Source organism: Nannobrachium achirus (genome assembly GCF_963921795.1).
Source record: "Nannobrachium achirus genome assembly, chromosome: 1".
NCBI classification, from domain to species: Eukaryota; Metazoa; Chordata; class Actinopteri; order Myctophiformes; family Myctophidae; genus Nannobrachium; species Nannobrachium achirus.
In genome coordinates this window covers 58,484,358-58,511,560 of record NC_137810.1, presented here as the reverse complement: position 1 = coordinate 58,511,560, position 27,203 = coordinate 58,484,358, and the positions used below count along the sequence as shown (strand labels likewise).

The window sequence follows — 27,203 nt, the reverse complement described above, 5'->3', positions numbered from 1 at the left end:
CCCCTCCCCCCAAACACACACACACACACACACACACACACACACACACACACACACACACACACACACACACACACACAATCTCCCTGGGGGAGGAATTAGAGCTGCGGCTGCCATCTTGATAAAGAGGCCCTCGCAGGTGGACAACGCCGACCTGTAGACAGTCCACATCATCACCTGGCCCAGATTAATATTTCACCCCGAGACTTTACTGTATGTAATCTGAGCTGCCAGCCAATTAGATGTGTGGAGTAGTGTACTGCTAATCTGTGATGTTTGGAGGCTACGCTACCATAACAGCCTCAGTGTGGACCCCTTCGTTTCATCTGCTTTCATCTCTCGTCCTGTGTGATGTGCCTACACTACAGTAGGGCTTTGCTTTTCTTTCTTTCATGTTTGTTGTGATCTTGGTGTCGCCCATCATCTCGGACGACGCTCTACACTGCAGTTCACAGCCTTGACTCTTTCCCCTTGAGCCATTAAAACCTGAGGCCGATTCTACAGATGTTTTCTAAACCCGTTTTTCTGAGAAACCTATGTTGCTGTATCAGTGGCGATCAAACGTCTTCATGTCAAGGACCCCCAGAATGATATGTATTTGGCCGTGGACACCCATCTCAAAATATTTTGTTCTAGGAACCCCCCCACCACCACCACCACCACCTCCAAACATAGCAGGTGTGTTACTTACAACCGCTGGTGTCGCTGGCTCCTCTTCTACTGAATCATTTAGATCCTGTGGTTGGGCAGGACCACTAATGGTTGACAAGATGTTTTGCATGAAGCTCAAAAGCCTAATATCTCCCCCGTCCAAACATGCTTTCTGTCTTAGCTCGGTGGTAGAAATGTTGGCACTTACTGTAAGCAGGATAGCCAGGTTTGAATCCTGGCTAGGAGAGAAATATTACAGATTGCAGCTTAATTTAAACCTGCTTTACAGTAATAGCTGATCTACAAGCTCGCAACGTGTCACATCACGGCACATTGTGAGCTTGCGGATCTGATGTTTTTGGTGCGTGAGACTGTTGTATAATGGGGGAATAAATCAAGCATTTTACTGCTGTGAGTATTGAGTAACAACTGGCTGTTATACCAGTTGAACATTGTCCAGTAACTGAGATCCCATCACTGATATATCATTGTCATTCCAGACTATCAGAGACTCTGCACAAGTTTGTCAGCATTTTAAAGTAACCATACATTAAAGATGCAATTCATATGTCTCATGTCCTACCTGTGATGTCTCCCACGTCCGACCACAAGTGCAAATTTGTACCACCCTTACAAGACAGAATCCCTGTTTGATTGGACGAGCCATTGCACTCATGAGCTTTAAGTACTACTTGTCAACCAATAAGTGTGTCCTACCTGACACCAGAGTGTACATTTCTCAATGGAGCAGTTGGGAGATCACCTCCAACCACTGGACTAGTATTGGTAACAGACTTGACATACTCTACCAATACAGATGGTAAAACATTAAAATAAGTTCCAGATTTCAGCTTTACTTGACTCTTAACTAAGCACGGGGCTCTTTTACGTGGCAAGCATGAAAGAAAATCAATTGCGTTTTAATTGCCGCCACATTGGACACCAGGTTTGTTGTGTTTTGGGGTTGTCTAGGCTCCTTTTACCCGTTTATGTCACCATGAATGTTTCTACTCCCCTGTACAAGAAGAACAAACCATCTTGGACATACATTTGTATCAAATTAAAAAAAGAAAACGTACCCTCACTGTGTGTGGAAACGTTTTTTGATTACCAGATCGTCATTTTTAGAATTAGATTCTGGCACACGGTGACGGTAATTTCCCAACAGCTGTCACGGCCTCATAAATCTATCTTCTCCCATGTCACATGTTCTCCTTCCCTCTCTGTCTCCGGGTCAGTAGTTCAGAAGATAAGATCTAAGATAAGATAAGATCTATCTATCTTCTCCCATGTCACATGTTCTTCTCTCTCTCTCTCTGTCTCTGTAGTTCAGAAGATAAGATATAAGATAAGATCTATCGATCTAATCCCATGTCACATGTTCTTCTCCTTCTCTCTCTGTCTCTGTAGTTCAGAAGATAAGGCCCTGGTGGTGGTGAAGGACCCCGTCTACCTGACACCACCTCCACCCTGCCTGCCGCCCGTCAACAGGACCAAGTGCATGGAGTAAGTGCTCCATCTGTGTTCTTTAAAATATGATGGCTGCCATCTCATGAATGCCTGAATGGGTTTCCAAGCGGATGTTTTTGTTTGAAAACCGTGCATGATCTGTGCACTATCGTGGCAGTTCAGCCTGAAAGTAGCAATTTTTTAAGAGCAGCAAATGAGTTAAGTTTGAGGTATTTTTTTTTAACTTTACTGGAGTATTTCCAATTTGCAGTACCTTTACTTATACTTATACTTCACTGCATCTCAAGTGTCAACAGAGTGGTTAAAACAGAGATTTATTCATTCAAATGGATCCAGGAAAACAACAGTGCAATATGGAACAATTTGAATAAAATGCACTGTGGATGTTTGGCTAGGTTTGGCTACTTAACAGTCTATCTGAACAGATTATATTCCATGCATTCACACCTGAGATGAACTGTGCTTGGCAGGTTGGCCCATGAGTTGAGAGGCTGGGTCCACAGACACGAGGTGGAGCAGACCAAGTCCAGACGCATGAACAACAACAACCAGCACAAACCCACCAGGACCATCCTGGTGAGTCACGACTCACCAGACACATTCTGAATGCCATAATGTTGCCATAACTGTAGATTAGCTGCCAAGGCTTTTCCAGGGGCGTCAATTGGGTATGGCAGGGGTATGCAGCTGCCATACCCTGGGTCCAGGGGCGAGAATACAAGTTACTTTAAAATATAAATCCATGAATGTCTCATTGTCTGTCTGTGCTGGTTATGTTGTTAAATTACAGTAAAATAACTACAAATGCAAAATTTAACAAGGTATTATAATGATATTCTCCACACTTGTATTCTCCCTATCTTGATAGAATGGTATATTCCCAGGTTCCGCAGGTCAGCTGCACAGGTGCAATTCATTATTGTTAATTGTGGCACGTTTACTATATTTATGTCAAGTTTAGCTGCACTTGAAACAACCGTTCCAGCCCAAGAAACCATGGAAATGTTTTGGGGGGAAAAAAATAGAATGTACTTCTTAAAATAAATGTATCATGCCTGTTGCTAAGGTATGGCAACATGACTGGTCGCACGCTATGGGAAAAGAAGACGAGATATACGCATCTAAACCTTTTGGCAGCAAAAACTGACATTGTTGGAATAGCATTATCGTCAGAATAACTATGTTATTAGATTACACAGAGCAGATGGGAGAATAGACAATAAAAGTTATTATCTTTTTAGAGCGAACTAGAAGAGATGACGGAACTTTATTTAACTCGTCTGCTTTGCACATTACACCCTTTTAATTTGAAAAGAAATTGAATTAAAATGTTATTGGCTACACAAAAAAAAAACACATTGTAGGGATAGCATTACCGTCAGAATAACCGTGTTATTAGATTACATAGAACAGATGGTGGAACAGACAATAAAATATATAATCTTTAGACCGAGCTAGGACAGCTGACAGAACCTTGTTTAACTATCTGTGGATTTAACGAGGACTTATCCCCTTTTCTGAGCCACAAATACATCGATCTGCTATTAGTTAACAATGGGGATTTTTAGCAAGTCTTTCTTTCAGCCAATTCACCCTCTTGTGTCTCTTTCTCTCTCATCCTCTCTTTGGACAGCTTAATCCGGCAGTTCTGAGAAATTAAACAAAATACATAGAGTGCTGACGTCTAACGTCAAATACCACAGCCCAGGGTCATTTTTTCCCCCATTCAAAATCCAGTAGACTTTTGTTTTCATCACATAATATAAAAACTGTTCTGTGACTCTGGGCATTTTACTCATGTGGTTACAAAGCATCAACTGAAAAAGCACTACTTTATCCAAAGAGTGAGCCCGCTTACAAATCGACTACAATGCTCAGGCTATGCTCAGGCTAAGATCATTTGGCAATGTAAAGGTATGTTTTCTCATGCCAATAAAGCTCCTTTGAATTGAATTGAATTGACCTAACAACTAAATCTCCCATTACACATGCGACTGCCCCCCCCCCCCCGGCACCACTGGCGGCATACGCAGCATCTCGTCCTAGTTGCATTGTGATTTTTCTAGTGGTTCAAGCTCATACTGCATATAGGATCTATTGACAGAGCGCCGCGGGTTCGAATACCGATCCCGGTGACCTTTGCTGCGTGTCACTCCCTATCTCTCACTCTGTTTCCTGTCTATCTCCACAGTGTACTATCAATGAAGGCAGAAAAGCCATCACAGATGAACTAATGTCACAAAATCTAAGGAATCTCAGGAATGCTTCAGTGACTCCTGTGATTTGCTAATGTAGTTGCCCAACTCTATTTCTTCTGAGTACCGGACCGGCATAGTATGAATTCAATTTTCTCCAAACACAGACTGTATCAATATTATGAAATATCATAAATGATACAGAGCCACCTCCCTGACAGAATCCCCTTACTTGTTTTTTTTATTATTTTATCTTGTGTGAAAGTGATTTAGAAAAAAAATCAAAGGCAATGTGGAGTTAATGCCTTGCTCCTATTTATTTCCCATCCCACTTTTCACTTTTTGTATTTGTGTTTTCTGTTTAATCTGTCCCAGTGACTTCAGTCACGCATGTCTGCTCAATGGCTTGGTTAGTGAATGGTTGATTTGGTCATTCATGTTTCTGCAAAGGAAGAAACATTTGCAACTTTTGAGCTGAATTATTTCCCGCCTGTACTGACCTGCTTTCTATCATGCTCTCACACGCACACACGCCCAAGCACCCGATTTTTCAAACTAGTCCTGGCACCCTGAGGCGTACCTAAACATATCACCACTGTTTAGTTATATTTCGACTAATTTGAATGAATGATTCTCCTCAAGGTTGTTAATGTGTTAGCCGTTTCTGGACAAGCATTGACAGTTTGCTGTTTCCCTAAGCCCCCCCCCCCCCCCCGTGCCTTAATGATGGCAATCCATCCTGCTAAACCCAGGAGAGTCCTCACTGCAGCCCCTCTCAGAAAAGCTCTGATGAATAACACACTGGATCCAGTATGTCAGGGGAGAGGTTGCGTTGGGGAGTGTTATGAGAAGATTAGCAATGCTTTGTTAGTAAAGTATCATCAAGGGGTTTTGGATGACCAGCTGTAGTCTATTGTATAAACACAGGCCCACGTATTACCTTCTTATACTCACTGTATTCGACCCCTGTCCTTCCATCTCTCTCTAGTCTCACGTGGCCACGCTGTTGACTCCCACAATGTGCAAATGCTCCCGTCATACAGTCTGGGAGACGGAAGTTCTAATCATGAGTAGCCTATACCAGGGGTCTTCAACGTTTTCAGGCCAAGGACCCCTTAGTTGAGAGAGAGATGAAGCAGGGACCCCCACAACCTGTTTATAGATTCCATATAGTTTCATTGTTTGACAGCACAATCATCAGTTTATTTTGGATTCATGTCAATTTGTTTTTTCAGATATTTAACCACTTGAACCGTCAAAACTTAATAAACTTGACCTTTCACTCTGTACTTAGTCTTCTCTTTTTCCCCCTCTACACCAAAGCTCTTTGCCAAAAATAGCCGATCTACAAGCTCACAACGCCTCGCAGCGCGAGGCGTTGTGAGCTTGTAGATCTGCTATTTTTTGGCTACAGTTCAAAGAATATGAACACTAGGGTTCGAGTTGTTAATATAAAAATGTTTGTAAGATTTGGAGGACCCCCTGTAGTAACTCTGAGGACCCCTTAGGGGTCCCGGACCCCCTGTTGAAGACCCATGGCCTATACGATAAAGCGGATGTGACGCAACCACTCCCTTGGTGCAGTAGCGATAACAAGTCCTACTGGAAGCGTTATGTCTTCTTTCAATATTTTTTGGGGCGTTATTTCGTCTTTCTCTGGTGTTGTTGGTGTTACTTCCATGATGTTAATGTTTTCTGGAACTATACACGCATAACAGGAATATGTCACTCGAATGACTCTGTCTGTGCTAGTGTGCTTCTTTTATGTTTCCAATGGGACTACAGTTCATTATAATGACTCTGTCTGTGCTAGTGTTCTTCTGTTATGTTTCCAATGGGACTACAGTTCATTATAATGACTCTGTCTGTGCTAGTGTGCTTCTGTTATGTTTCCAAGGGGACTACAGTTCATTATAATGACTCTGTCTGTGCTAGTGTGCTTCTGTTATGTTTCCAATGGGACTACAGTTCCGTGCAGCAGTGACTACTTCCGTTACTCGGCTTTCGGGAGGTGTAGTTCCAGACTCTATATACAGTAGCGAGATTGTGGAATAGTTGTCTGGCTACGCGAGACTAATCTCTCACAATCTCGCTTCCTCTGTGTCCCTGTTTGTCTCCTGTCTATCCATGCCACCCAGCAGAAGACAACCGACGAGGAGGCTGATATCGCCCAGATCGTGACTGTCCAGTACACTGAACCCAGCGAAGAAAAGTGAGTCAAGTATTTTATTATATACATATTTATTATATCATGGGATTTTATTTATTATCGTGGAATTTATATTGGTGGTGTGATTTTGTTTTATTAGTGTTCATTTCTTTTACGAGTATGGCCTTTAGTTTAACAGCTGAAGCACTTGGTGTGTTTTCTTTTCCAAAGTGCATTTATTTGATTCCAGAGGTTTTTTTCTTTTTTACAATGGGACATACTGTACCAACTTCCCTCTCTTTTCCTTTTGTTGTGTTCCTCATCTCATCCCTGTTTATAGAGCACTTGATTTATGCCATGGTGCTTCTAACGTTGGAGCTTAACACATAGCTTCACAGGGGTTCGGATCTGCCTGACCGAGCCAGACCGATTTCTTGGCCTCACAATGCTTTTTCCCCCCAACGTGAGTCAGTCTATAAAAACCTTTCCCGTCTGCAGGACCCCAAACCAACCAGCATCCCCGCTTTCGAAACGGACATCTAAACTTTTTACAGTGCAGTAGATCTCTCACTCTGACACAGGAAAGCGTGCGTAAAATCCCGATTCCGACCATGTTTTATCCGCGTCTGAGTGGAATTTGATGGTTCTGTTTGTAGCTGTCCCACTTTTTTCCTCCGTTTTATGTTGTTCCCATTGTGTAAATCTTGGTTTAGAGCCACTGTAGCAGAGTCCAGACACACCAGCTGAACCCGGCAAAACCACTGAAGCTTCTGTTGTCTGTCAGGCGTGATTTATGTTTAGTTGCGTGCCGGTGTTGCGCCACACTGAGACGCTTTGTGTGCTTGCAGATCAGCTAGTTTCTGTGCGCGAACTGATGCGCAACCAAGAATAAATCAAGTTTGGTCTCCCAGTGATGAATCTGTGAGTTGCATCACTGGGTTGTTGGCAATGAGGGCTCAACAAAGATGCACCAATACAGCCCTTCTGGTGGGGTTGTTTCTACTGCTCTCAGTGGGAATGTTTGGCCCTGAAAAGCAGAGGATTTCCTGAACTAATATCTTCTGTAGACCAGAGAGATCCTTTTCCTTTTCCATGGTTGAACATAGGGTTGTACGGTTTCCATTTTTTCTTAACCTCGGTTTAGGCCCCCCCCAAAACCCCGGTACACGGTTTTACACGGTTTTACAATCTTTAACGTGATAAAAAATAATAATAATAATAATAAATAAATCAAAGTGCTTTATTTATAAAGCAGATACAAAAGTTACCCACAAAAATGCAGTAAATACTATTGGGCTATACTAAAATAAATTGTAAATAGCCCAAGTCAATTTAATTTGTCATAGGTTAAAAAAGTCCTTACGTTGTCACTACACTGTATGTAAAAAAAAAAAAGCAGCTGGGGTGGGCTGCGATATCTGAATTTCCCCCGCGGGATAATATAGGTAACTATTATTTTATTATATTATTGTTGTTTTGTTTACAGTTGAGTGAGAAAATGTTGCACATTAAGTTAATCATTTGGGGACCACCCAAAATCATTTTGGGACCTCTCTGGGGTCTCGACCCACAGATTCACAAACGCTGAGGCATTTGCCTGGCTGCAGTGTGTACTGGGTCAGAGGTGTCAATTGGGTATGGCAAGCTATGGCAGCTGCCATACCCTTGGCTACAGGGGGAAATAATAAAATGTACTGTAATCGTGCCCGTTGCTAAGGTATGGCAACCTGACTGGTGTCTTGCACACGCGCGAGGGCGCGCATGCAAGACACTAGTCATGTTGCCATACCTTAGCTTTTTCTGAATTGACGCCGCTGTACTGGGTGCTGTGTCAAGCGGCAAGCGCACACACTGCATAGTAAACACTGATGGAGTAGAATACTTCTTAAAAGTTTTTAGATTAATATAAGACAATTTGCCTGCATACAGCCGCGTGCCGTTCTGCATCGATTCACTGACGTTACATAATTGTTACTTTTAGCCTACGTTTGTTGTTGTTTTTCCTCCTGGAGGAACGTGGCTAAATCGTTAGCATGCTAGCGCTATAGCCCCGTTCCTTTAGCCTTGGAGGAGACGAGAGGCATACAAAAATAGCTGATCTACAAGCTTGTGGCTCGTCGACCGTGCAACGTGTTGTGAGCTTGTAGATCCACCGTGTTTAGCTTCAAGCTAAGCCTCGTGCATTTCTTTAGAGACCAGGTCTCCCTCCAGTCCAGCTGCTACTATTATCTCTGTGTCTCCTCCTTCAGGAGTGATTTCTGCTGCTTCCGTAAACACGGCAGATGCGGCAGCGGCGCACATGTCACGTGACGGTTTTCGGTTTTGGCTTACGAGACCGTCAACATTTTATAACACCGTATTAAACCGAAACACCGAAAAACCGTACAACTCTAGTTGAACAGTATGGAACAATATCTATCGGTGAATAGTTATTATGATGTCACATCTAAGCAGTGTTTTGGTTATCCGCGCATCACTATGGGTTTCTGCATTCCGTGTGGAAATACACAGTTTTCTCTTTACTGCTCAGTGCTCTGATCCGTTCTAGATCCCACCTTTTGTATACAGTAATTTGGGCACACTACTAGGGCATTCACAAATAGTGATTTTTAGTATTTGAATTATTCGACCTCAAAGTATTCAAATAGTTGAATATTCGAAAGGAAATAAAAACGAGCAATTCTCGATCTAGTAGAGACAGTTGCTCTTCCTCCATCATGACATGGAGTTTGCCGGCTGGACGCTGTTTTTCCCACTGGTAATTAGTTCCAGGAGACGAAACGTGACACATGACCTCAGTATAGATAGAGCATTAACCAATTCATCGACCAGGGGCATTGAAAACTCATTCTTATGACTTCCTATCTAGCCAAGCTGTATAAAAGAAAGACAAATATATAAATAAAACAACTAAGCAAATATTCGGTGAACAACGTCGAATAGTGACTTTGATATTCGAATATTCGGTGAATGCCCTAGCACACACACATACATGCACACAAAGTTTATATCCACTTTAGACACAGACTGGATCAGCAACCTGCAAAGTGAATTGATACCAGTCTAGTTTTAGTACAGACTGATTTCACACCTGTACGATATCCAGGTCCACATAAACTGCACTCCAGAGACCACCTTTTCCAAGTGGCCCCAGGCACAGAAGTTGATCCATGCATGCATGGTTTTTACACAGTATTCACCCTATTAAACCAACTTTGGACTCGTATCCGGGCCCATGGCCCTGGTGTGAAAGCACCATTGTAGTATTTCTCTGATTGTACTTCATCTTCCAACAGGAATCCTGGCAGTGAGCTCCAGGTCTACTACGCCCCTCACCGGACCTACAGTGACTTCTTTGATGAAATCAATCGTCGCGGCGACACTTTCTACGTGGTGTCTTTCCGCAGGGTGAGTTTTAACTTAGAATACTTTCTGGCTAATACAAGTTTAAAGTTCCTACTCTCACCTGTGGTCATGAAGTGTTGGGTCATGACCGAAAGTATAAGGTACAAACAAGCAGCCAAAACTAGTTTTCTCAGACGGGTGGCTGGTATCTCCCTTAGAGATAGGGTGAGAAGTTCAGTCTCCCGAAAGAGACTTGGAGTAGAACCGTTGCTTCTAGACTTGGAAAGGAGTCAGCTTAGGTGGTTTGGGCATCTAGTACGGATGCCCCCCCGAGCGCCTTCCTAGGAAGGTTCTCGATGCACGTCCCACTGGGAGGAGACCTCGTGGCAGACCAAAGACCAGATGGAAGGATTATATCTCCAGGCTGCCTCGGTATACTCCCTGAGGGAGTGGAGGAAGTTTCTCAGGATAAGGAACTCTGGAAATCTCAGTTGGAACTGTTACCCCCGTGACCTGATTCTGGATAAGCGGTTGAAGATGGATGGATTGATGAAAACCTCTGGAACTACACGAACCCAGTTTGGCATAGGTTTGAGTCTCCTGTGACTTCTGTACTCTTAAATGAAAGGGACAAAAAAGACTACTTGTGACATTTTGATAAGTAAAAAAATATGGGGGTATAGCTAGGCACAAGTTAAAAGCTCACTATGCTAATTCAGGAGGCAAACAAGTACAGCATATTCCTCCAATGTAGCAAGCGTCTATGAAGAAGAATAAACAGCTACAAATATAAATGTCTCAAGGACCTTGAACATGTTAACTGATGTTTAACACGCAGCTGTGCGTTAAAGAGGCGTATTTGATAGGAGCAGTCATCGCTGGCTCTGACACAGCGTCTGAAATACGTTTTTAGAGGGGGTTCAGTCAAGGTTTAGAACTTTACTCATATTAATGTTTATTCCAAAAATTGTTAATATTTTCCAAGTTCCAGAGCTGGACACAAGAAAACATGTTTTTCGTGATTTGATGCAGATGGATTGACTTAAGAAACGTCAATCATAAAAAACAAGGAAAAAAAGAATGAATGAATCAGAAATGATGGATGAAAAAAGAAAGGAAACAGATCACACAAAGCTGGGCACCAGACATGAGCTCTGCTAATTGGTTTGAAATGGTCGGGGAGGCTCGGCCTTGCGGGCAACACACGTCGTCCACAGGCCCTTTGCACGGTACATTAGCATCTCTCAACAGGCCTGGTCTCCGTGTCCAGGTTTAGATTTGAAATGGAAATGCAAGACGCAGCGTCAGGGGTGAAGTCTTTTTTAACTGGAGCCCCCCCCCCCCGTTTTTTCCAGTCTAGCCATTTGTAATCATCAGAACCATGTTCTAGCATTTAGGGCACGACCACATCATGTCACCATTAATTCACTTAGCCTTTATTCATAAATCCTTTTTTTTTTCCCCCCGCTCTTTGTGATTATATAACCGCAATTAATTTCCCTTTCTTGGTATGAAAAAAACACCGGACGACTTATTCAGAGGGGGATTCTCTGATTGCTTTGATTTTCTGAGCATTGTCACTTCTTTCCAAAGAAAGGTGCAGGTGCTGTGTCTTCTACTTTACATGCATCTGTTCTGACCAAAACAAAAGGAATCGGCTGGAAATGTTTCACCGCTTCCCAGAATTATAATTATAATTTTGATGCAACAAAGCCCATCTAAAACCCAGTTTTTATCTCATGTTCTTCACTGGACTTAGGGCTGTCACAATTATTACATAATCGTCTAATCGCAATTATTTGAGGTAATCGCAATTATTTTGCATAATCGTCATAATCGTTTCCATGTTGAGAAACGTTAATGTAGTTGCAAACACTTTCAAAAAGTAGTGGAAATAGCCGATCTACAAGCCCACAACGCGTTGCATCACTATCAATGTTATTTTTTAAGTATAAAATTGTCAAATATGTCGTATTTCTTTGCATATTTAAGTGTGCCATGATTGCCATGTGCAACTTCAAAGCCTAAAAGCCGCAATTATTTGAGTGACAATTAATCGTCATGTAAAATGTCATAATCGTGACAGCCCTAATTGGATGTATTGTTTTCACCACTATTCCCAGAATTATTAGTTACAACAAAGCCCATCTAAAACCCAGTTTTTATCTCATGTTCTTCACTGGACTTATTGTTTTCACCACTTCCCAGAATTATTAGTTACAATAAAGCCCGTCTAAAACCCAGTTTTTATCTCCTGTTCTTCACTGGACTCACCGCTCTGTTTAACAATATTGTCATTCCGTGCCGTGCCAAGAAACACATGTCAATTTCCGCCTTAACAACTTTGTTTATTGGAAAAGTAAGGGTCAGAGATGACTAATTCCGGCAAAAGAGAACAGCCCTGTGAATCTGAAATGCTCGTTGCCCTCCGTTCAATTGAAGACATGTTCCGTTCACTCAATTGAAGACATGTTGTTCCCTTCCCACACGGTCACGTCGTCGTGTGATCATAGTCTGAACAGGGAAACACTGCACGCTAATGTGGTACAGAGAGGAGCAAACCCGGCTCTGTTTCTCATCAGCCTCAGCACCTCCGGGCTTGCTTGAATTCTCAAATGCCCAGGATTAGTCTGTGTGGTCAGAGAGACTTGGCATGCAGTCAGTCTTGCATCATCGGCCGGATCAAGGCTGACAGAGCGTTGCCGCTGAAGATCTCCCACAGGGACGTGCTGGCCATTGGGAAAAGCGGGACAAGTCCCGAACGGCCGGTTCATTCCCCCATTAGGGAAAATAATTAAATAAAATGTCGGCCTTCGTTCCATTTTGGGGGCTGGACGGCCAACAAAGTAAATCGTCACTGTCGGGCAGAAACCTCGTATCTCCAAGTTTCAAATGTTTAATCTTTTTTCGCAAAGCCCTGCTTCATCATACAAGGCCGTCGCACAAAAGTAGTGAAAACAGCAGATCTACAAGCACACAACGCCTCGCACCGCGAGGCGTTGTGTGCTTGTAGATCGGCTGTTTTCACTAGTTTAAATCATTTTTAAAATGATAAATACAAAACAAACGGTTTTGGACATACAAGGTTTCCACCCGACAACGACGAAATACAAATCATGTACAGTAATTGGCCCACTGGCTTGTCACTTGTCATGATCTGAAATGGCAAATCTTTGAGTAGCAGCAGCGCTATAGAGAGAGATCTCTCTCTATAGCGCGCAATGAGGGCCTCTCCAACTCTTTTTCCCAGGCTGAATCAGGGGCCCAGCACGTCCCTGCCCAGACAGTTTTGACTCTGGAGCTGACGTGGTGACAGTAAGGACAATGTTTTGACTCAGGAGTTGACGTGGTGACAGTAAGGACAATGTTTTGACTCAAGAGTTGACATGGTGACAGTAAGGACAACGGAGGCAGTGTCACATCCTGGTTTAGGACCTCTTAATAGGTCAAGTAGCTGGCCTTCATCAGCTGACAGCTGTTTTACTGAACGGGGACATGGTAGTTTTCACTTTAATAGAAACTGCACTGCAAAAGTTTGAAACATGAACACAGGATAGTTTTTGTCATAAATGGGAACACATATACAAAAATTGCTTTATGAAGTAAAAACATTAAAGCATTTATAAATTAGAAATTAAACCAATGATTTTTTACCCCCTTTTTATTTTGTACCACCAATGTAATAGTTACAGATGTGCTTATTCATTCGTCAACCCACATAGATATATTATGTAAAGATAAAGATATTTTTGGGGGGCTTTTTCTGCCTTTATTGATAGGTATACAGTAGGTTGACAGGACTTTTGGGAGAGAGATGTGGAGGGTGACACACAGCAAATGTCGTCGGGATCGAGACTCGAACTGGCGACACGCTGTCAGGCCGGATTACCAGCCGAGGTGCCTGGACCGGTCCACTACTACCCTGTGGCCCAGGCCCCCACACGCATTACTGTGTTGACTCACCTGCCAGTGAGGAGCCCCCGCCGGTAGCCTCGGGAGGACGTAGAGCCTTCATCCTACTCCTCCCGCCCAACACTCCCCGCTGACAGGTGCCCCCCCCACAGCCCGTAGGAGTACATGCAAAGACCAATATCACCCTTCCCGCCCTTCTGCTCTAGGGAGAGTATTTTTTGCAGGTTGTTCAGTCCGAGTGTATCAAAGGGTGCGTTCGGAAATGCGCACCGGGTGTGGTTAGGGTTAGGGTTAGGTTTAGGCACTCACTACACTGAGCACACACCCGGTGCACATTTCGGAACACACCCTTTGATACACTTGGACTGAACGACCTGCAGAAAACACTCTCCCTTCTGCTCTACACTACTAAACCTTTTAGTCGAATGTCTGCCCCAGAGGGTGAAATCTCGCTTTTTCGAACACACATCATTTCGACAACGGAGCGTCGGCAGGTATCGCTACTCACCCCACGGAGGTTAGGGTTAGGTTTGGTTGTGGAAAAGATGACTTGTAGAAATAGCGACAAGCTCCCGCCCTCAGAACAGGGATGCTCGGGTTCAAGTGGTTAAGCGAGGACAAACTAACAGAAATGTTTTAACATTAGAACATGATTAACACAAGATTATGATTATAAGCATCACAAGATCACGCATGATACTCAACATCACAGGATTATGATAATTGTCTTGATGGGCAGATGTGTGCGGTGCACTGCAGTCGACCCTCCAGGTCTTTCCATGGAGCAGTGTTCTGGACCTCTGCCTTCCCCTCGCTGTCTGTTTGGATTTGGTTTCATCCAATCGCCAAACCGTACAATTATAACGGCTGGAACAGGAATATAGGTTTTCATAACAACAAAAACATTTAACAGTAATCGCTGTTGATTACTGGTCAGCCGTTCATTAGGTAAGATGGAAACCACGTGGGCTCAGCAAGCTGTACACGACACGCTGAGGACACGGATTACTGTTCCCGTTAATTTTTACAGACCTGTTATACCATTTAGCCTGGCAACGCAAATCTGTGTCACTTTAGATTTGAACCACTTTAACCATTATTTTATGCTTTAACTATAAAAAATAACAGATATACAAGCTCACAGCGCGCTGCGAGCTTGTATATCTGTTATTTTTGAAAATAAATGTCTTCTAAATCCATCTTCTAAGTCAGTGGTTCTCAAACCTTTTCATGACAAGGACCCCCAAAATAACGTGTATTTGGCCGCGGACCCCCAGCTCAAAATATGTTGTTCCAGAGACCACCCAGAAGCAAATATTTGAGATACAAATGTACGCTTTTTTTTTAATATAATTTATCCCACAATTTTGTAACCCATTTTTTCACCCAGTGCCAAATGCCTATGTAATCCTGGGCTCTGCTCTCCCTCTGCCGCGCCTAGGGAGACAACGGACTGACCTCATGCTTCCTTCTATGCATGAGGAGTCCAAGTTGCTTCTTTTCACCTGACAGTGGAGATTTCCTTGTTTTGGACGTAGCGCGCGGAAGGAACACGTTATTCCAACCAGTTCCTTTCCCCCTCCATCAGGCAAAGCTTGTATATCTGCTATTTTTCAATGGTTAAAGCATAAAATAATTCTAGGCCTAGACGGGTTATTAGTTTTTCGCCCCCTCCGTTTATTTGTCTGTATTTTGTTTCCTGGGTTTCAGGGTGTGTGTGTCCCTGAGTGGGGGCGTGCTGTTGTTTTTGTTCCAGCACATGTGATGTTGTTACAGGACGGGCCAAAGGTTTAAAACGCTGAAGCCAACCGGGACCAATCTGACTGGTGTCCTGTTGTTGGACTCCTGCCGCGGTCATCATCACAGCCTCTCGGTGCCCTCAATACTAGAGCGTGCGGTCAGTCTTCCATTTTCAGCCCTGGGACGACGTGGTCATATTGTTGGCAGCAGAGCCAGACCCGTAAATCGGACATAGTTTTCTTTGACCACTTTCAACGTGGCATCCCTGTTTTGGACATGTCATTATAAGGAGATACGATTTTCTTGGTTGTTTTTTATGTTTGGGTTGAAGTAGTTAAAATCAGATTGTGTATATTTTCTCATCTATCAAAAGTTAAAGTCACATTTATTTGCTTGCTTTTAATTCAGTTAAAATGTTCTCAAATAGAAACTTTTCAAGATTTAGCTATTTTTTTGCAAAATCTCTATCAAAATATCCATAATCTGTGGTTCTAGGAGTGGAACTCCAACATGGGGGAATGGCATCGGACCCAACAATCTGGCATGGTCTGGCTCTAATATAAAGTGCGGACAGTCTTACATCTTCAGCCCTGGGACCTGGTCATGTTCAGGTCACTTCAAAACAGCTGGCCCTACAGCACAGAGTGAAACCTGTGTGTTGCCATGTCTGCTCATTATAAGCCACTTTGGGCTTGTGTTTCTGTAAAAGTTGCTTGTAAGTAGTTGCATTTTTTGGGGGACTTGTTTCTAAAGTGTAGTTGCATATTTGAAATTGCTTCCTAATGTTGTTAAGCCAGTGGTTCTTGAACACTTTCAAGTCAAGGACCCCCAGATTAAAATGTATTTGACTGCAGACCCCCCCCCCCATCTGAAAATATTTTGTGCCAGGGGGACCCCAATACCAGATTTGTTAAAATGTTTCATTTTTCCCAAGATATTTTCTTTAATAGCAGATCTACAAGCTCACGAAGCATTACATCACAACACCTTGCATTACAGCACGTTGCACGTTGCATTACAACGGGCTGTGAGCTTGTAGATCAGCCGTTTTCAAATAGCCAATGTATACAGTATATGGGCTTAAAGTGCCCATGTGGCCTATACCAGTCGCTTCTTTTGGGCTTGTTTTTCCTAGACCTGGACGCTTATTTCCCTCACAGAACCTGGCAAACACAGAGTGAAACACGCTGAGGTGATGGAAAACCTAGACTTTCTACGAAAGCCAAAGGTTGGCAGTGTTTGCATGGTGCCGGTCATCTTGTGGTCATCTGTGTTTTCCCGGGGTTGTTTTAGCACCTGTGACTTTTATGTAAGTGTGCCTCAGTCGAGAGGTGGTGAGGTGGTGGAAAACACTGGCCATTTTTCGCCCTGTGGGGATTTGAGCCATTATAGCCTTAAACCCATTCAGGCCTAGAATTATTGAATGCTTTAACCAGTGAAAAATAGCAGATATACAAGCTCACAGCGCGGCACCGAGTGCCGCGCTGCGAGCTTGTAGATCTGCTATTTTTGAAAAATTGTGAAAATTAGAATTTTGACCCGATTCTATAAGTGTCTTTTGAATCCTTATAAGGTTTTTTTGAAAAACCTATGTTTCTTTGTCAGCAATCTGGCCAGCCATCGTCAAAGAAAATGTCCTTTTCACTTAACTGGAGCTCAGTTAGTCTGTTCTTGAGAGACTACTATGTTAGTGGTTCTCAAACCTTTGTGTGAAGGACCCCCAAAATGACATGTATTTGGCCACGGACCCCCATCTCAAAATATTCAGTTCCAGGGACCCCCCAGAAGCAAAATTTGAGTTACAAATGTTCGCTTTGAAAATACATATATTCAAAGATTTGCACACATTTTCACGACTTTTTCAAAAATAGCAGATCTACAAGCTCGCAGCGCGGCACTCGGTGCCGCGCTGTGAGCTTGTATATCTGCTATTTTTCACTGGTTAAAGCATTCAATAATTTTAGGCCTAAATGGGTTAATTTATACTTCATCTGCACAACGGCGTCGCTCACCGGGAAAGAAAAAAAAGCCGATCTACAGGCTCACAACATGTTGCATCCGCGACGCGCTGTGAGCTTGTAGATCACCTTTTCTTTTCGGAGCATAAACCGGGGCTTGTGTCTCCAAGCGAGCTTGGCTACCAGTTTCCATAGCAGCGGCAGCCACCATGTCAGATCTGACAACGCTGCAGCATTTCACCGTTGAGGAACTGCAGTTACCTCCCCCGAACACAGACACGGGCCTTGTTCTTCCCCCTTAACTCGCCCTCCTTGCTCCATTCGTATTGTACCGTACATCTAACAAGTTATTTGCGCAGCACAAAGATCCCTTGTCCGCGCTGGCATGGTTTTAGTTCTTCACGCCTTCTCTAACCTCATTTAGTCTCGACTTTGCCCAGTCACTACTTCCCCCCCGTCGTCCTTTTCCTAGCCTTGTACAACGTTACCCGCCATCTGAAGTCTTTCCAGAGTTCCTGCACCTTCCCCAACCTTGGACTTCACCCACCCACCCGCCTCTCTCCCCTTTCCCTCAGTGGCGTCGGTTCAGAAAAAGCTAAGGTATGGTAACATGACTGGTGTCTTGCACGCGCGCCTTCGCGCGCGTGCAAGACACCAGTCATGTTACCATACCTTAGCAACAGGCATGATACATTTATTTTAAGAAATACATTTAATTTTTTCCCCGTTTCTACGGTTTCTTGGGTTGGATATGGCAGCCTGGAAGTGCAGCTAAACATCATTGTTTGTAAACGTGCCACAATTAACAATAATGCATTGCACCTGTGCAGCTGACCTGCGGAACCTGGGAACATACTATTTTTTTCAAGATGGGTAGAATACAAGTGTGGAGAATATAATTATAATACCTTGTTAAAGTGACCATTTTGTTATTTAAAAGGAACTTTTATTTCCCCTCCTGGACCCAGGGTATGGCAGCTGCATACCCCTGCCATACCCAATTGACGCCCAGCTTTCCCTCCCACTTGTCCTCAGCTCTGCAACCTCCTGCTTTATCATCTCACCTCTCCAGTCTTTTTGGCAGCCAAATACGATGGCGGCAGCAGGTTTTTTAAGCTGTGTCCTCCCGGTAGACCGCATCTGTTCTGGAACAGAACGCTTGAGCCACACAAGGTGATGGCCGTTCAGATCAGAGGTGTTTTTGTTTTTTTTCTACAGTGATTTGTTCTCTTTTTTTTCCTAGCTCTTCTTTTCTCATCTCTGCTTGCTTTTGTCATTAATGGCAGCAACTCTTTCTCCACATGGCCAACTTGGTGCCAGATTCGAAGAATGGCGTCACATTTTCCACATCTGTCACCTCATACGATACGTGGAAGCGCCTACGTCTTTGAATTCGGGTCCAGATTTTAGGCGCCATGTATTCATGGAAGAGGCGAGTGAGTGACACCACCAAACTTGACAGAGTATGCTCTGTCTCGCGTGTGGCCTCAAGTACAGCAGGTTTGCATTGTTTTGTGTTTGTGTGTTTGTTTGTGTAGGCGGTTCCAAGAGGCCTGGCCCACACATGTTTGCTAGCATACCTCTTCCTCACAACTCCTCCTGAGCGGAGCAGAGGGCATTGACCACTTTAGATGCTTTCTTTCTAGTACCACATTTGAAAGACATGTTTGCCGCCTGTGTGTTTTCATGGTCACTTACAGTAGCTCCAATTTCATCCTGACTTAAGGTCTTTGCAACTGTCACCACTCTGTCCCTTGCTCTCTCTCTCCTTTCTTTTTCCTTGGCCTGAAAAATGTTTTTTTTTTGCGGATTTCGGATTCCCAAAACGCAACGTAAAAACGTTAGCAGTGTGCAACCAGCTTTACTTTTTTGGGCATATAATTTGGGGCATATTATTTATTTACTGTATCACGAAATGTGAAATTTTTTCCAAGTAAAGAAAAAGTGGATCGCAAAGCATAATGAGTTTCTATTCTTGCTAACCACTCCTACGTCTGGCTTTGTGTGTATGTATGAGTGTCGGAACTCCATGTAAGGAGATAACTGATTGTCACGCGCAGAACGGCCCGTACAAGGAGATATGCACGACGTGTGTCGTGTTTGATACCTTAGGCGCGATTTTTACTATTTTAAATGCATTTTGTCCCTTTATTTGATAAGTACACCCGAGAGAGACGGGAATGAGATCGGATCCATGTGGTATTTTCACTATTTTTGAAAATTAGTAATTGCGACCGTAAGGTCGCAGTTTAGTATCAAAACCTCCACCGGCCGTCCGTCACGTCCGTCACGTCACACGTCACACTTTTGCCCTGCTCATATCTGGGCTTGTTTGTGTATTGTATGACATCACGCCACATCATCGGCTGAGGACTGTGTGATGTCATCATATCTCCATATATGGAGACATAAGTTGCTCATGCCCAAATATGGGCTGGTGAGGTCAGACTTAGTGTGATGCGTAGGTTATCTCCATATATGGAGATTCAACTTCAATGAGTAACCATGGCAAATCACAGACCGTACACAAATGACCCTTATATAAGACCGGCATTATCTACCGACAGCTGCTATAAGCCAACCCTGGCGATAAGGTCTGAGTCGAAGAAATGCTTCTTTCCTGGCAAGAATTGCCCCTTTATACTGTAGGGCTCGTTTGTGTATTGTATGACATCACGCCACATCATCGGCTGAGGACTGTGTGATGTCATCATATCTCCATATATGGAGACATAAGTTTGCTCATGCCCAAATATGGGCTGGTGAGGTCAGACTTAGTGTGATGCGTAGGTTATCTCCATATATGGAGATTCAACTTCAATGAGTAACCATGGCAAATCACACCGTACACAAATGACCCTTATATAAGACCGGCATTATCTACCGACAGTTGCTATAAGCCAACCCTGGCGATAAGGTCTGAGTCGAATAAATGCTTCTTTCCTGGCAAGAATTGACCCTTTATACTGTAGGGCTCGTTTGTGTATTGTATGACATCACGCCACATCATCGGCTGAGGGACTGTGTGATGTCATCATATCTCCATATATGGAGACATAAGTTGCTCATGCCCAAATATGGGCTGGTGAGGTCAGACTTGGTGTGATGCGTAGGTTATCTCCATATATGGAGATTCAACTTCAATGAGTAACCATGGCAAACTGTCAACTGCCCGTATGTCTTGATAATTGGTAAAACAAACTTTTGGCCTATTTGTGGTCGCTTATCTCCCGATTAGGGAGTCTTACTGGTGGTTAAACTGTCTTTTAGGGGGGCGCCCGCTGGCTTACCGGTCCAGGCGCATACCACATAAGGCTCAGTGTAGCCTGACATCGTATCCCTGGTTCGATTCCCAATCCCGGCTACCTTGCTGCGTGTCACTCCCCATTTCCTGTCAAAAACATATCTTAAAAAAAAAAAACGTTGCACAATGTTTTTTTTTATTCAAGTAATAATACAGGCATTATGCAGGACACCTGACTTCCTGTCCTGTGATCATCCAGTGCACAATGAGATGAATTCCTGTCGACTGGCACGGTGTATACTATTACACCTCGCAATCTTACTGTATGATTATGATTGCACAAAACACCGTTGCACGGTGGGTGCACACGACATGATCTTTAAAAGAGTGTTGAGCTGCTTTAGCTTTGAAGCCTTTGAAGTGATACATGAGGAGAAAAAAGGCTCATATGGGGAGCAGTTTGATTTCCTGAACGCCGCGGTTAAGCTGGTGTGGTGTGAGAGGCTTTCATGTGAATTGTCGCCTTTGGCTGTGACCATTTTAACCTAAAGACCCCTGGTAACTGTATCCCATTCATTCTGCTGTATTCTGCGAATAGGGGGTGTCACAAGGGGGGGGGGGGGGGGGGGGGGGGGGGGGGGGAGTGGGACTGAGTTACTAGGGCCCAAGGTGGAGGGGCCTTAATTATTTATACTTTAGCCATTGAAAAAAGCAGATATACAAGCTCACAGTGCGGCACCGAGTGCCGCGTTGTGAGCTTGTAGATCTGCTATTTTTTAAAAGTCGTGAAAATGTTTTTAAGCGAACATTTGTAACTCAGATTTTGCTTCTGGGTGTCCCTGGAACTAAATATTTTGAGATGGGGGTCCGTGGCCAAATACATATCATTTTGGGGGTGCTTCACATGAAAAGGTTTGAGCACCACTGAAAAAAAAACTTAGAAGGATTTCAAATATTCAAAGACTTTTCAAAAATAGCAGATCTACAAGATCGCAGCTGTGAGCTTGTATATCAGCTGTTTTTCAATAGTTAAAGCACAAAATAAGGGGTAATAATGCATTTCCAGTCTAAAAGTTAAACCCTCTCCCCCTATGAAGAACATTCATGGGGGGCCCCGCAGTGAATCCTTGTACCCAGGGCCCAGAATTTGGTGCGACACCCCTGACTGCGAGTATTTCTCTGGATCATTCTGAACCGGGGGAGTTAAATTCCAGGAGCTCGAGTCGGTCATAAGGATGTGAGCTCAATCTCGGATCACGATCCAATAATGTACAACGATTGCCAAAGCACACATTACCGTTTAATTTAGCTTCCAAAAGATTTATTGTTTTCTATTAATCACCTTGACCTTTTTTATTCTCAGGATCACCTTCTACTGCCTGCCACCAACCACAACAAAGGACGCCGGCCCAAAATGTCTGTGGTGCTGCCAGCCATGAACATAAATGGTAAGAACTGCGTCTTTACAGAGCTCTGGTTGAAATGTGCAACGTGTAATGGATGGGAACAGAGTCAACAACACCTCTCCTCACAAAAAGTGTACTGCACGTAAAAATGATTGTAAGAAGTATTTTTAGGGCCAAAGAAGGATTTAAGGAAATCTCTTAAATCCTATTTAGGTTATAGCAATCCTTTTGTTAGTATAGTTACAGTAGGCATTCAATCTGACCACCTGGCGTGCTCTCCTAGTGTGTTGAGCATTTATATTTAAGGGTTGCACTCAAAAAACTCAAATGTACTTACCATAGTTTAAAGACCAGCTGAAATGCTTTTTCGAGACCATAAGGCTGACATGGGAGTCTCCCGGGAATTAGCGTCCGCTCCTGGACACCCGCGAGCAGTCATAAATCTCCCGCAAATGCGACCAGGCATTACATTCACCCATTCACACACACACACACACACACACACACATTCATACACCGATGGCGGAGGAAACCATGCAAGGCACCAACCTGCTCACCGGGAGCAACTAGGGCTTCAGAGTCTTGCTCAAGGACTCTTCGACACTAACTCTCGGGGAGCCCGGGATCGAACTTGGAACCCTATATACAAACACACACACCCACATGCACACACACACTTGCCCGGCCGGTGCACAATGTGCAACAGTGAGTTTTCTATTGCCCAAGAAGGTGGTAAATGACTTGTAAAAGGCACGTTGCAGTAGCTCAATAGTTTGGCGAATAATTGGGAATTAGATTCTTTTTTTGTGTGTCCGATTGGGGGATCGATCACAAAAATTTAGAAATATTCTGTGACTACTTCAAAAGGTAAGGAAAAACAATAAATAGCTGGCAGTGAGGGCTATTTTGGTTAAATATTCTTGGCAGTGAATGAGTTTTAAACCCTATTTCATACTTGCAGACATTTTCCTAAATGACAAAAATAGACGATCTACATGCTCGAGCTCACAACGCATCCGAAGGTGATGCCTTGTGATGTGAGCTTGTAGATCGCCTATCGTGGCTGTGCATTGTGTTTTCGATACTTTAGTGCCCAAAATGGTTGGCAGGTTGAAAGTGGTTCATTATATTGCTATTCATAGCCATACATGCCGTTCACACAGATGTGTAAATGATTTGTAGCAGAGTTGTTGTTTTTTTTGTCTTATTTGACATCTGGTGTGGTGTCAACATGCGGGGTCATCCTACTCATCCTCCCTCCGCACCGGTCCTGGTTTACCATAATGAACTCCATATTATGTCCCCTCTCAGCCTCTGATTATACACCGGGCTATATCTGGCTATGTTTATCTGCCTATGTGTATTACACACACACTCGCACGTGCACGCACACGCACGCACGCACGCACGCGCGCACGCACGCACGCACCTACGCACGCACGCACAGAGAGATAACAGAAGAATGGCTTTCCTCAGAATGTAACTCGTCAGACAGCTGTTAAGAATGTCTAGTATTAAAGATGTAACTGTATAAAAAAACTTGAGATACAATAACAAGTCCATAATACCATTTTCATCATAAAAGACAAATGATGACTTAAAAAGTCACTTCGCACGCACGCACGCACGCACGCACGCACGCACACACACGCGCGCGCGCGCGCGCGCGCGCACACACACACACACACACACAGACACACACTCTCTCTCTCTCTCTCTCTCTCTCTCTCTCTCTCTCTTTCCTTCATGTATGCCTAGAGTCACACACAGAAAGACAACAGACACACTAACATTCTCAACCATTAACCTCCCTCGCATTAAAAATGCCTGGTTCTGCATCTTTGTTGCTTTCAGCCTGCAGTTGAATATGTCCTGTTGTTCAGGTCACGCAGGCTCCAGAACCAGTGGGACAATGTTTCAGGCTTTGTGTCACTGATTCGATAGAAGTCTTTGGCTATAATGTTTAATCTAGTTTTTGAAGTGGGGCTACGAACGTCATTTCGCCTGTCTTGAGTTTTGTTGCGATTCATTCAACAAGCTTCACTTGGTGGCGATGTTACAATTGGCTTCTCATTTTGTTTATATTTCCTGCAGTGATTGTCCCTGACATTGTTTTGCTTTTGTCCATAACCTTGCGTTTCCACCGCCAAAGTGACCAGTGTGATCCGGTCTAGAGCCCTGTAATTTGCACGCACACTTACAGATCCATCTAAAAAAATTAGCCATAGCATCCCAAATCATAACTGACTGTGGAAACTTCCCACTGTACTTCAAGCAACTCTGACTTCAGCAGGTTGACATTTCTCTATTATAAATCCTTGTTTTGAGTGGTCTCGTGTAATATTGTAATATTTTGAAATATGTACTTTTGATATGCCATAAAAATTCAAAAAAGGTTTAGAATAATTCACTGCATGCAATGTATGTAGAATATATGAAAGTTTCTAGAAATATATGAAAGTTTTAAGAAAACGTACTTTTACACAATATATATTTTTTTGATGGATCTGTACAGTACATGCCTATACATGCACGCACGTATCCGCCCAAGACCCAGACCAGATCGGCAACCTACAAAGAACATTGATCCCAGTTTATTTGTCTGTCTCCTTTTTGCCATGCAAAGGACGATGGGAGTCATCACAGGGATCACGCGTGCAGAACATTTGCACAGCCTCACTGATCCCCACAACATCTCCTGCAGTTTCTACAGGAAAGATGTTCTAAAGATGATCGCCGCGAAGACGCTCATTATGTCTTTCTTGGTTCCACCTCTCAAAAACCTTGGTCTTGCATCAGTGAAGTTGTGGCCAAAGTGTTTCCTAAAGCCCATCTATCTGTTTGTGCTTGGCCTCAAACTAACCAGCACTGTCCTCTGTGGTCCTTATAACTGCTGGATCACTCACTGACACACTTCATTACTTGGAGGTCATGGTCTGTGCCTGCACTGTAGAGAATACTCTGTCCATGGCTAGAACCCTTCGACCGATCCACAGCAAACTCTGCGCGTATATTGACGAGGCCCCAAGGGAAAATACGTGAAAGAAACGTTATGGAGTTATTTCTGTGGCTTACTGGTCAGGGTGGAGGAAAAAATCGATTCGAATCGCGTTTCTAACATGGTAAGATTCAGACTCGATTCTCATTTTCCAAAAATCTATTTTTATGAGATATTATTTATTAGATAATATCATTATTTTATTTTATGATTATTTATTAGATATTGTGTTGTGTTTGTACAAGTTAAAAGAATGTCAGACATGTTGTCTTGGATTTACCTGTGTGTGTTTACATTATTGCAGTACGTTGATAAAACCTTTACAATTATAAAAGCTACGTAAATGTACTCTGCTTTCATGCCAGCAGACAGATCCTGATATCCTATGAACTGAACAGAGAATCGTTTCGAATCGAGAATCGTTTTTAAATCGGAAGATAATCGTTTCTGAATCGTATCGTTTGGATTTGAAAGACTCGAAAAGAAATCGAATCGTGACCCCAAGAATCGATTCTGAATCGAATCGTGGGACACCCAAAGATTCGCAGCCCTACTTACTGGCAGCATGCTTACTACTTTTGGCGCTGATCTGCCCATCTCGAAAGTGGTTTTCAAGATTAACTCTGGACAGACGACACACACACACTGACAGACCCTATCTTAGACGAATGGCCTCTTGCAAAGCCACCCTGTAAAAATGGCATGACAGCCAGGGACGTGCTGGGCCCCTGATTCAGCCCGGGAAAAAGAGTTGGAGAGGCCCTCATTGCGCGCTATAGAGAGAGATCTCTCTCTATAGCGCTGCTGCTGCTGCTCAAAGATTTGCCATTTCAGATCATGACAAGTGACAAGCCAGTGGGCCAATTACATGAGTTATATTTCTTCGTTGTCGGGTGGAAACCTTGTACGTCCAAAACCGTTTGTTTTGTATTTATCATTTTAAAATGATTTAAACTAGTGAAAGCAGCCGATCTCGCGTTGCGAGGCGTTGTGTGCTTGTAGATCTGCTGTTTTCACTACTTTTTTGCAACGGCCTTGTGTGATGAAGCAGGGCTTTGCTTTGCGAAAAAATTTACAAATTTGAAACTTGTAGATACGAGGTTTCTGCCCGACAGTGACGATTTACTTCGTTGGCCGCCCAGCCCCAAAATGGAACGAAGGCCGACATTTTATTTTCATTTTTTTCCTAATGGCCGGCATGGACCGGCCAGGAATGAACCGGCCATTCGGGAGTTGTCCCGCTTTTCCCAATGGCCAGCACGTCCCTGATGACAGCGAACTGATCAGTGAGATCAGTGACCGGGCCAAAGTACTGTAGGGTGTGAGTAATTGGGAGGACATTAGGCTGTTGTTCTTGGCCGCTCACTTGGCATCTTAATCACTGATCCTCTTGTCTCCGTCTTATCTCCCTCTCCTTCCCTGGCCCGGGATGCAGCAACAAGATTCGATTTGGGTTTCAGCGGGCCCAGGGAGGAGTGAGTCAGTGGAATACGATCCTCTTACTCAGCATGGAAGACTGGGCCATTGGGAAATGCTTTTTTTTTTGGGGGGGGGGGGGGGTTACGGGGATGAAGATTGATGAAGGTAAACATTGTTCTTGGTTTGGTCTTGTCATGAAGGAATGCTGAAGCTATAGCGGTCAGATGGCCCATTGAAGCAGTGGCAAATAGTTGAATAGGGATGGGACGATACGCGATGTTATCGTTTATCGTGATAAAAAAACACTCACGATAATCGTATCGTGGAGATTTAACTCATCGTGATATCGTCCTCCGTCATGCACTGGGATCAGTTCACCTTTGCTGAGCTGCATGTCCGGTACCACTTAAACCCTCTTTTGGTAAAAGGTACTCATGATATACCTACTTGATACAGTCTTATTTTTTTCACTCTCTATCAAATGTCTTTGCCACCAAAAAATAGACGATCTACAAGCTCAGAACGCGTTGCAACGCAACGCGTTGTGAGCTTGTAGATCTGCTATTTTTTTGGTAAATGTTCCGCCCCAGGATTATGAATTTTGATTATCGCGATAACATCGTAAACCGCGATTTCTTTTGTCACAATAATCGTGATATCAAATTTTCATATCGTCCCATCTCTATAGTTGAAATCATAGATCTCCCTTTTCGACT

General features: G+C 43.6%; 1 protein-coding gene across 2 annotated transcripts in view; it reads left to right on the top strand.

Annotated features, from left to right (window-relative positions):
- atf6 (activating transcription factor 6) overlaps positions 1-27,203 on the top strand; it is a 104,924-nt gene that overhangs the window by 58,460 nt on the left and 19,261 nt on the right. The window contains exons 11-15 of one of the 2 annotated variants that reach the window (XM_080733271.1): positions 2,062-2,157; positions 2,592-2,697; positions 6,458-6,528; positions 9,762-9,873; positions 22,028-22,112. In XM_080733271.1, coding sequence (XP_080589397.1) covers positions 2,062-2,157; positions 2,592-2,697; positions 6,458-6,528; positions 9,762-9,873; positions 22,028-22,112 — 470 coding nt within the window. Of the gene's footprint in view, positions 1-2,061; positions 2,158-2,591; positions 2,698-6,454; positions 6,529-9,761; positions 9,874-22,027; positions 22,113-27,203 lie in introns of both variants that reach the window. The other variant, XM_080733270.1, reaches the window with a different exon arrangement.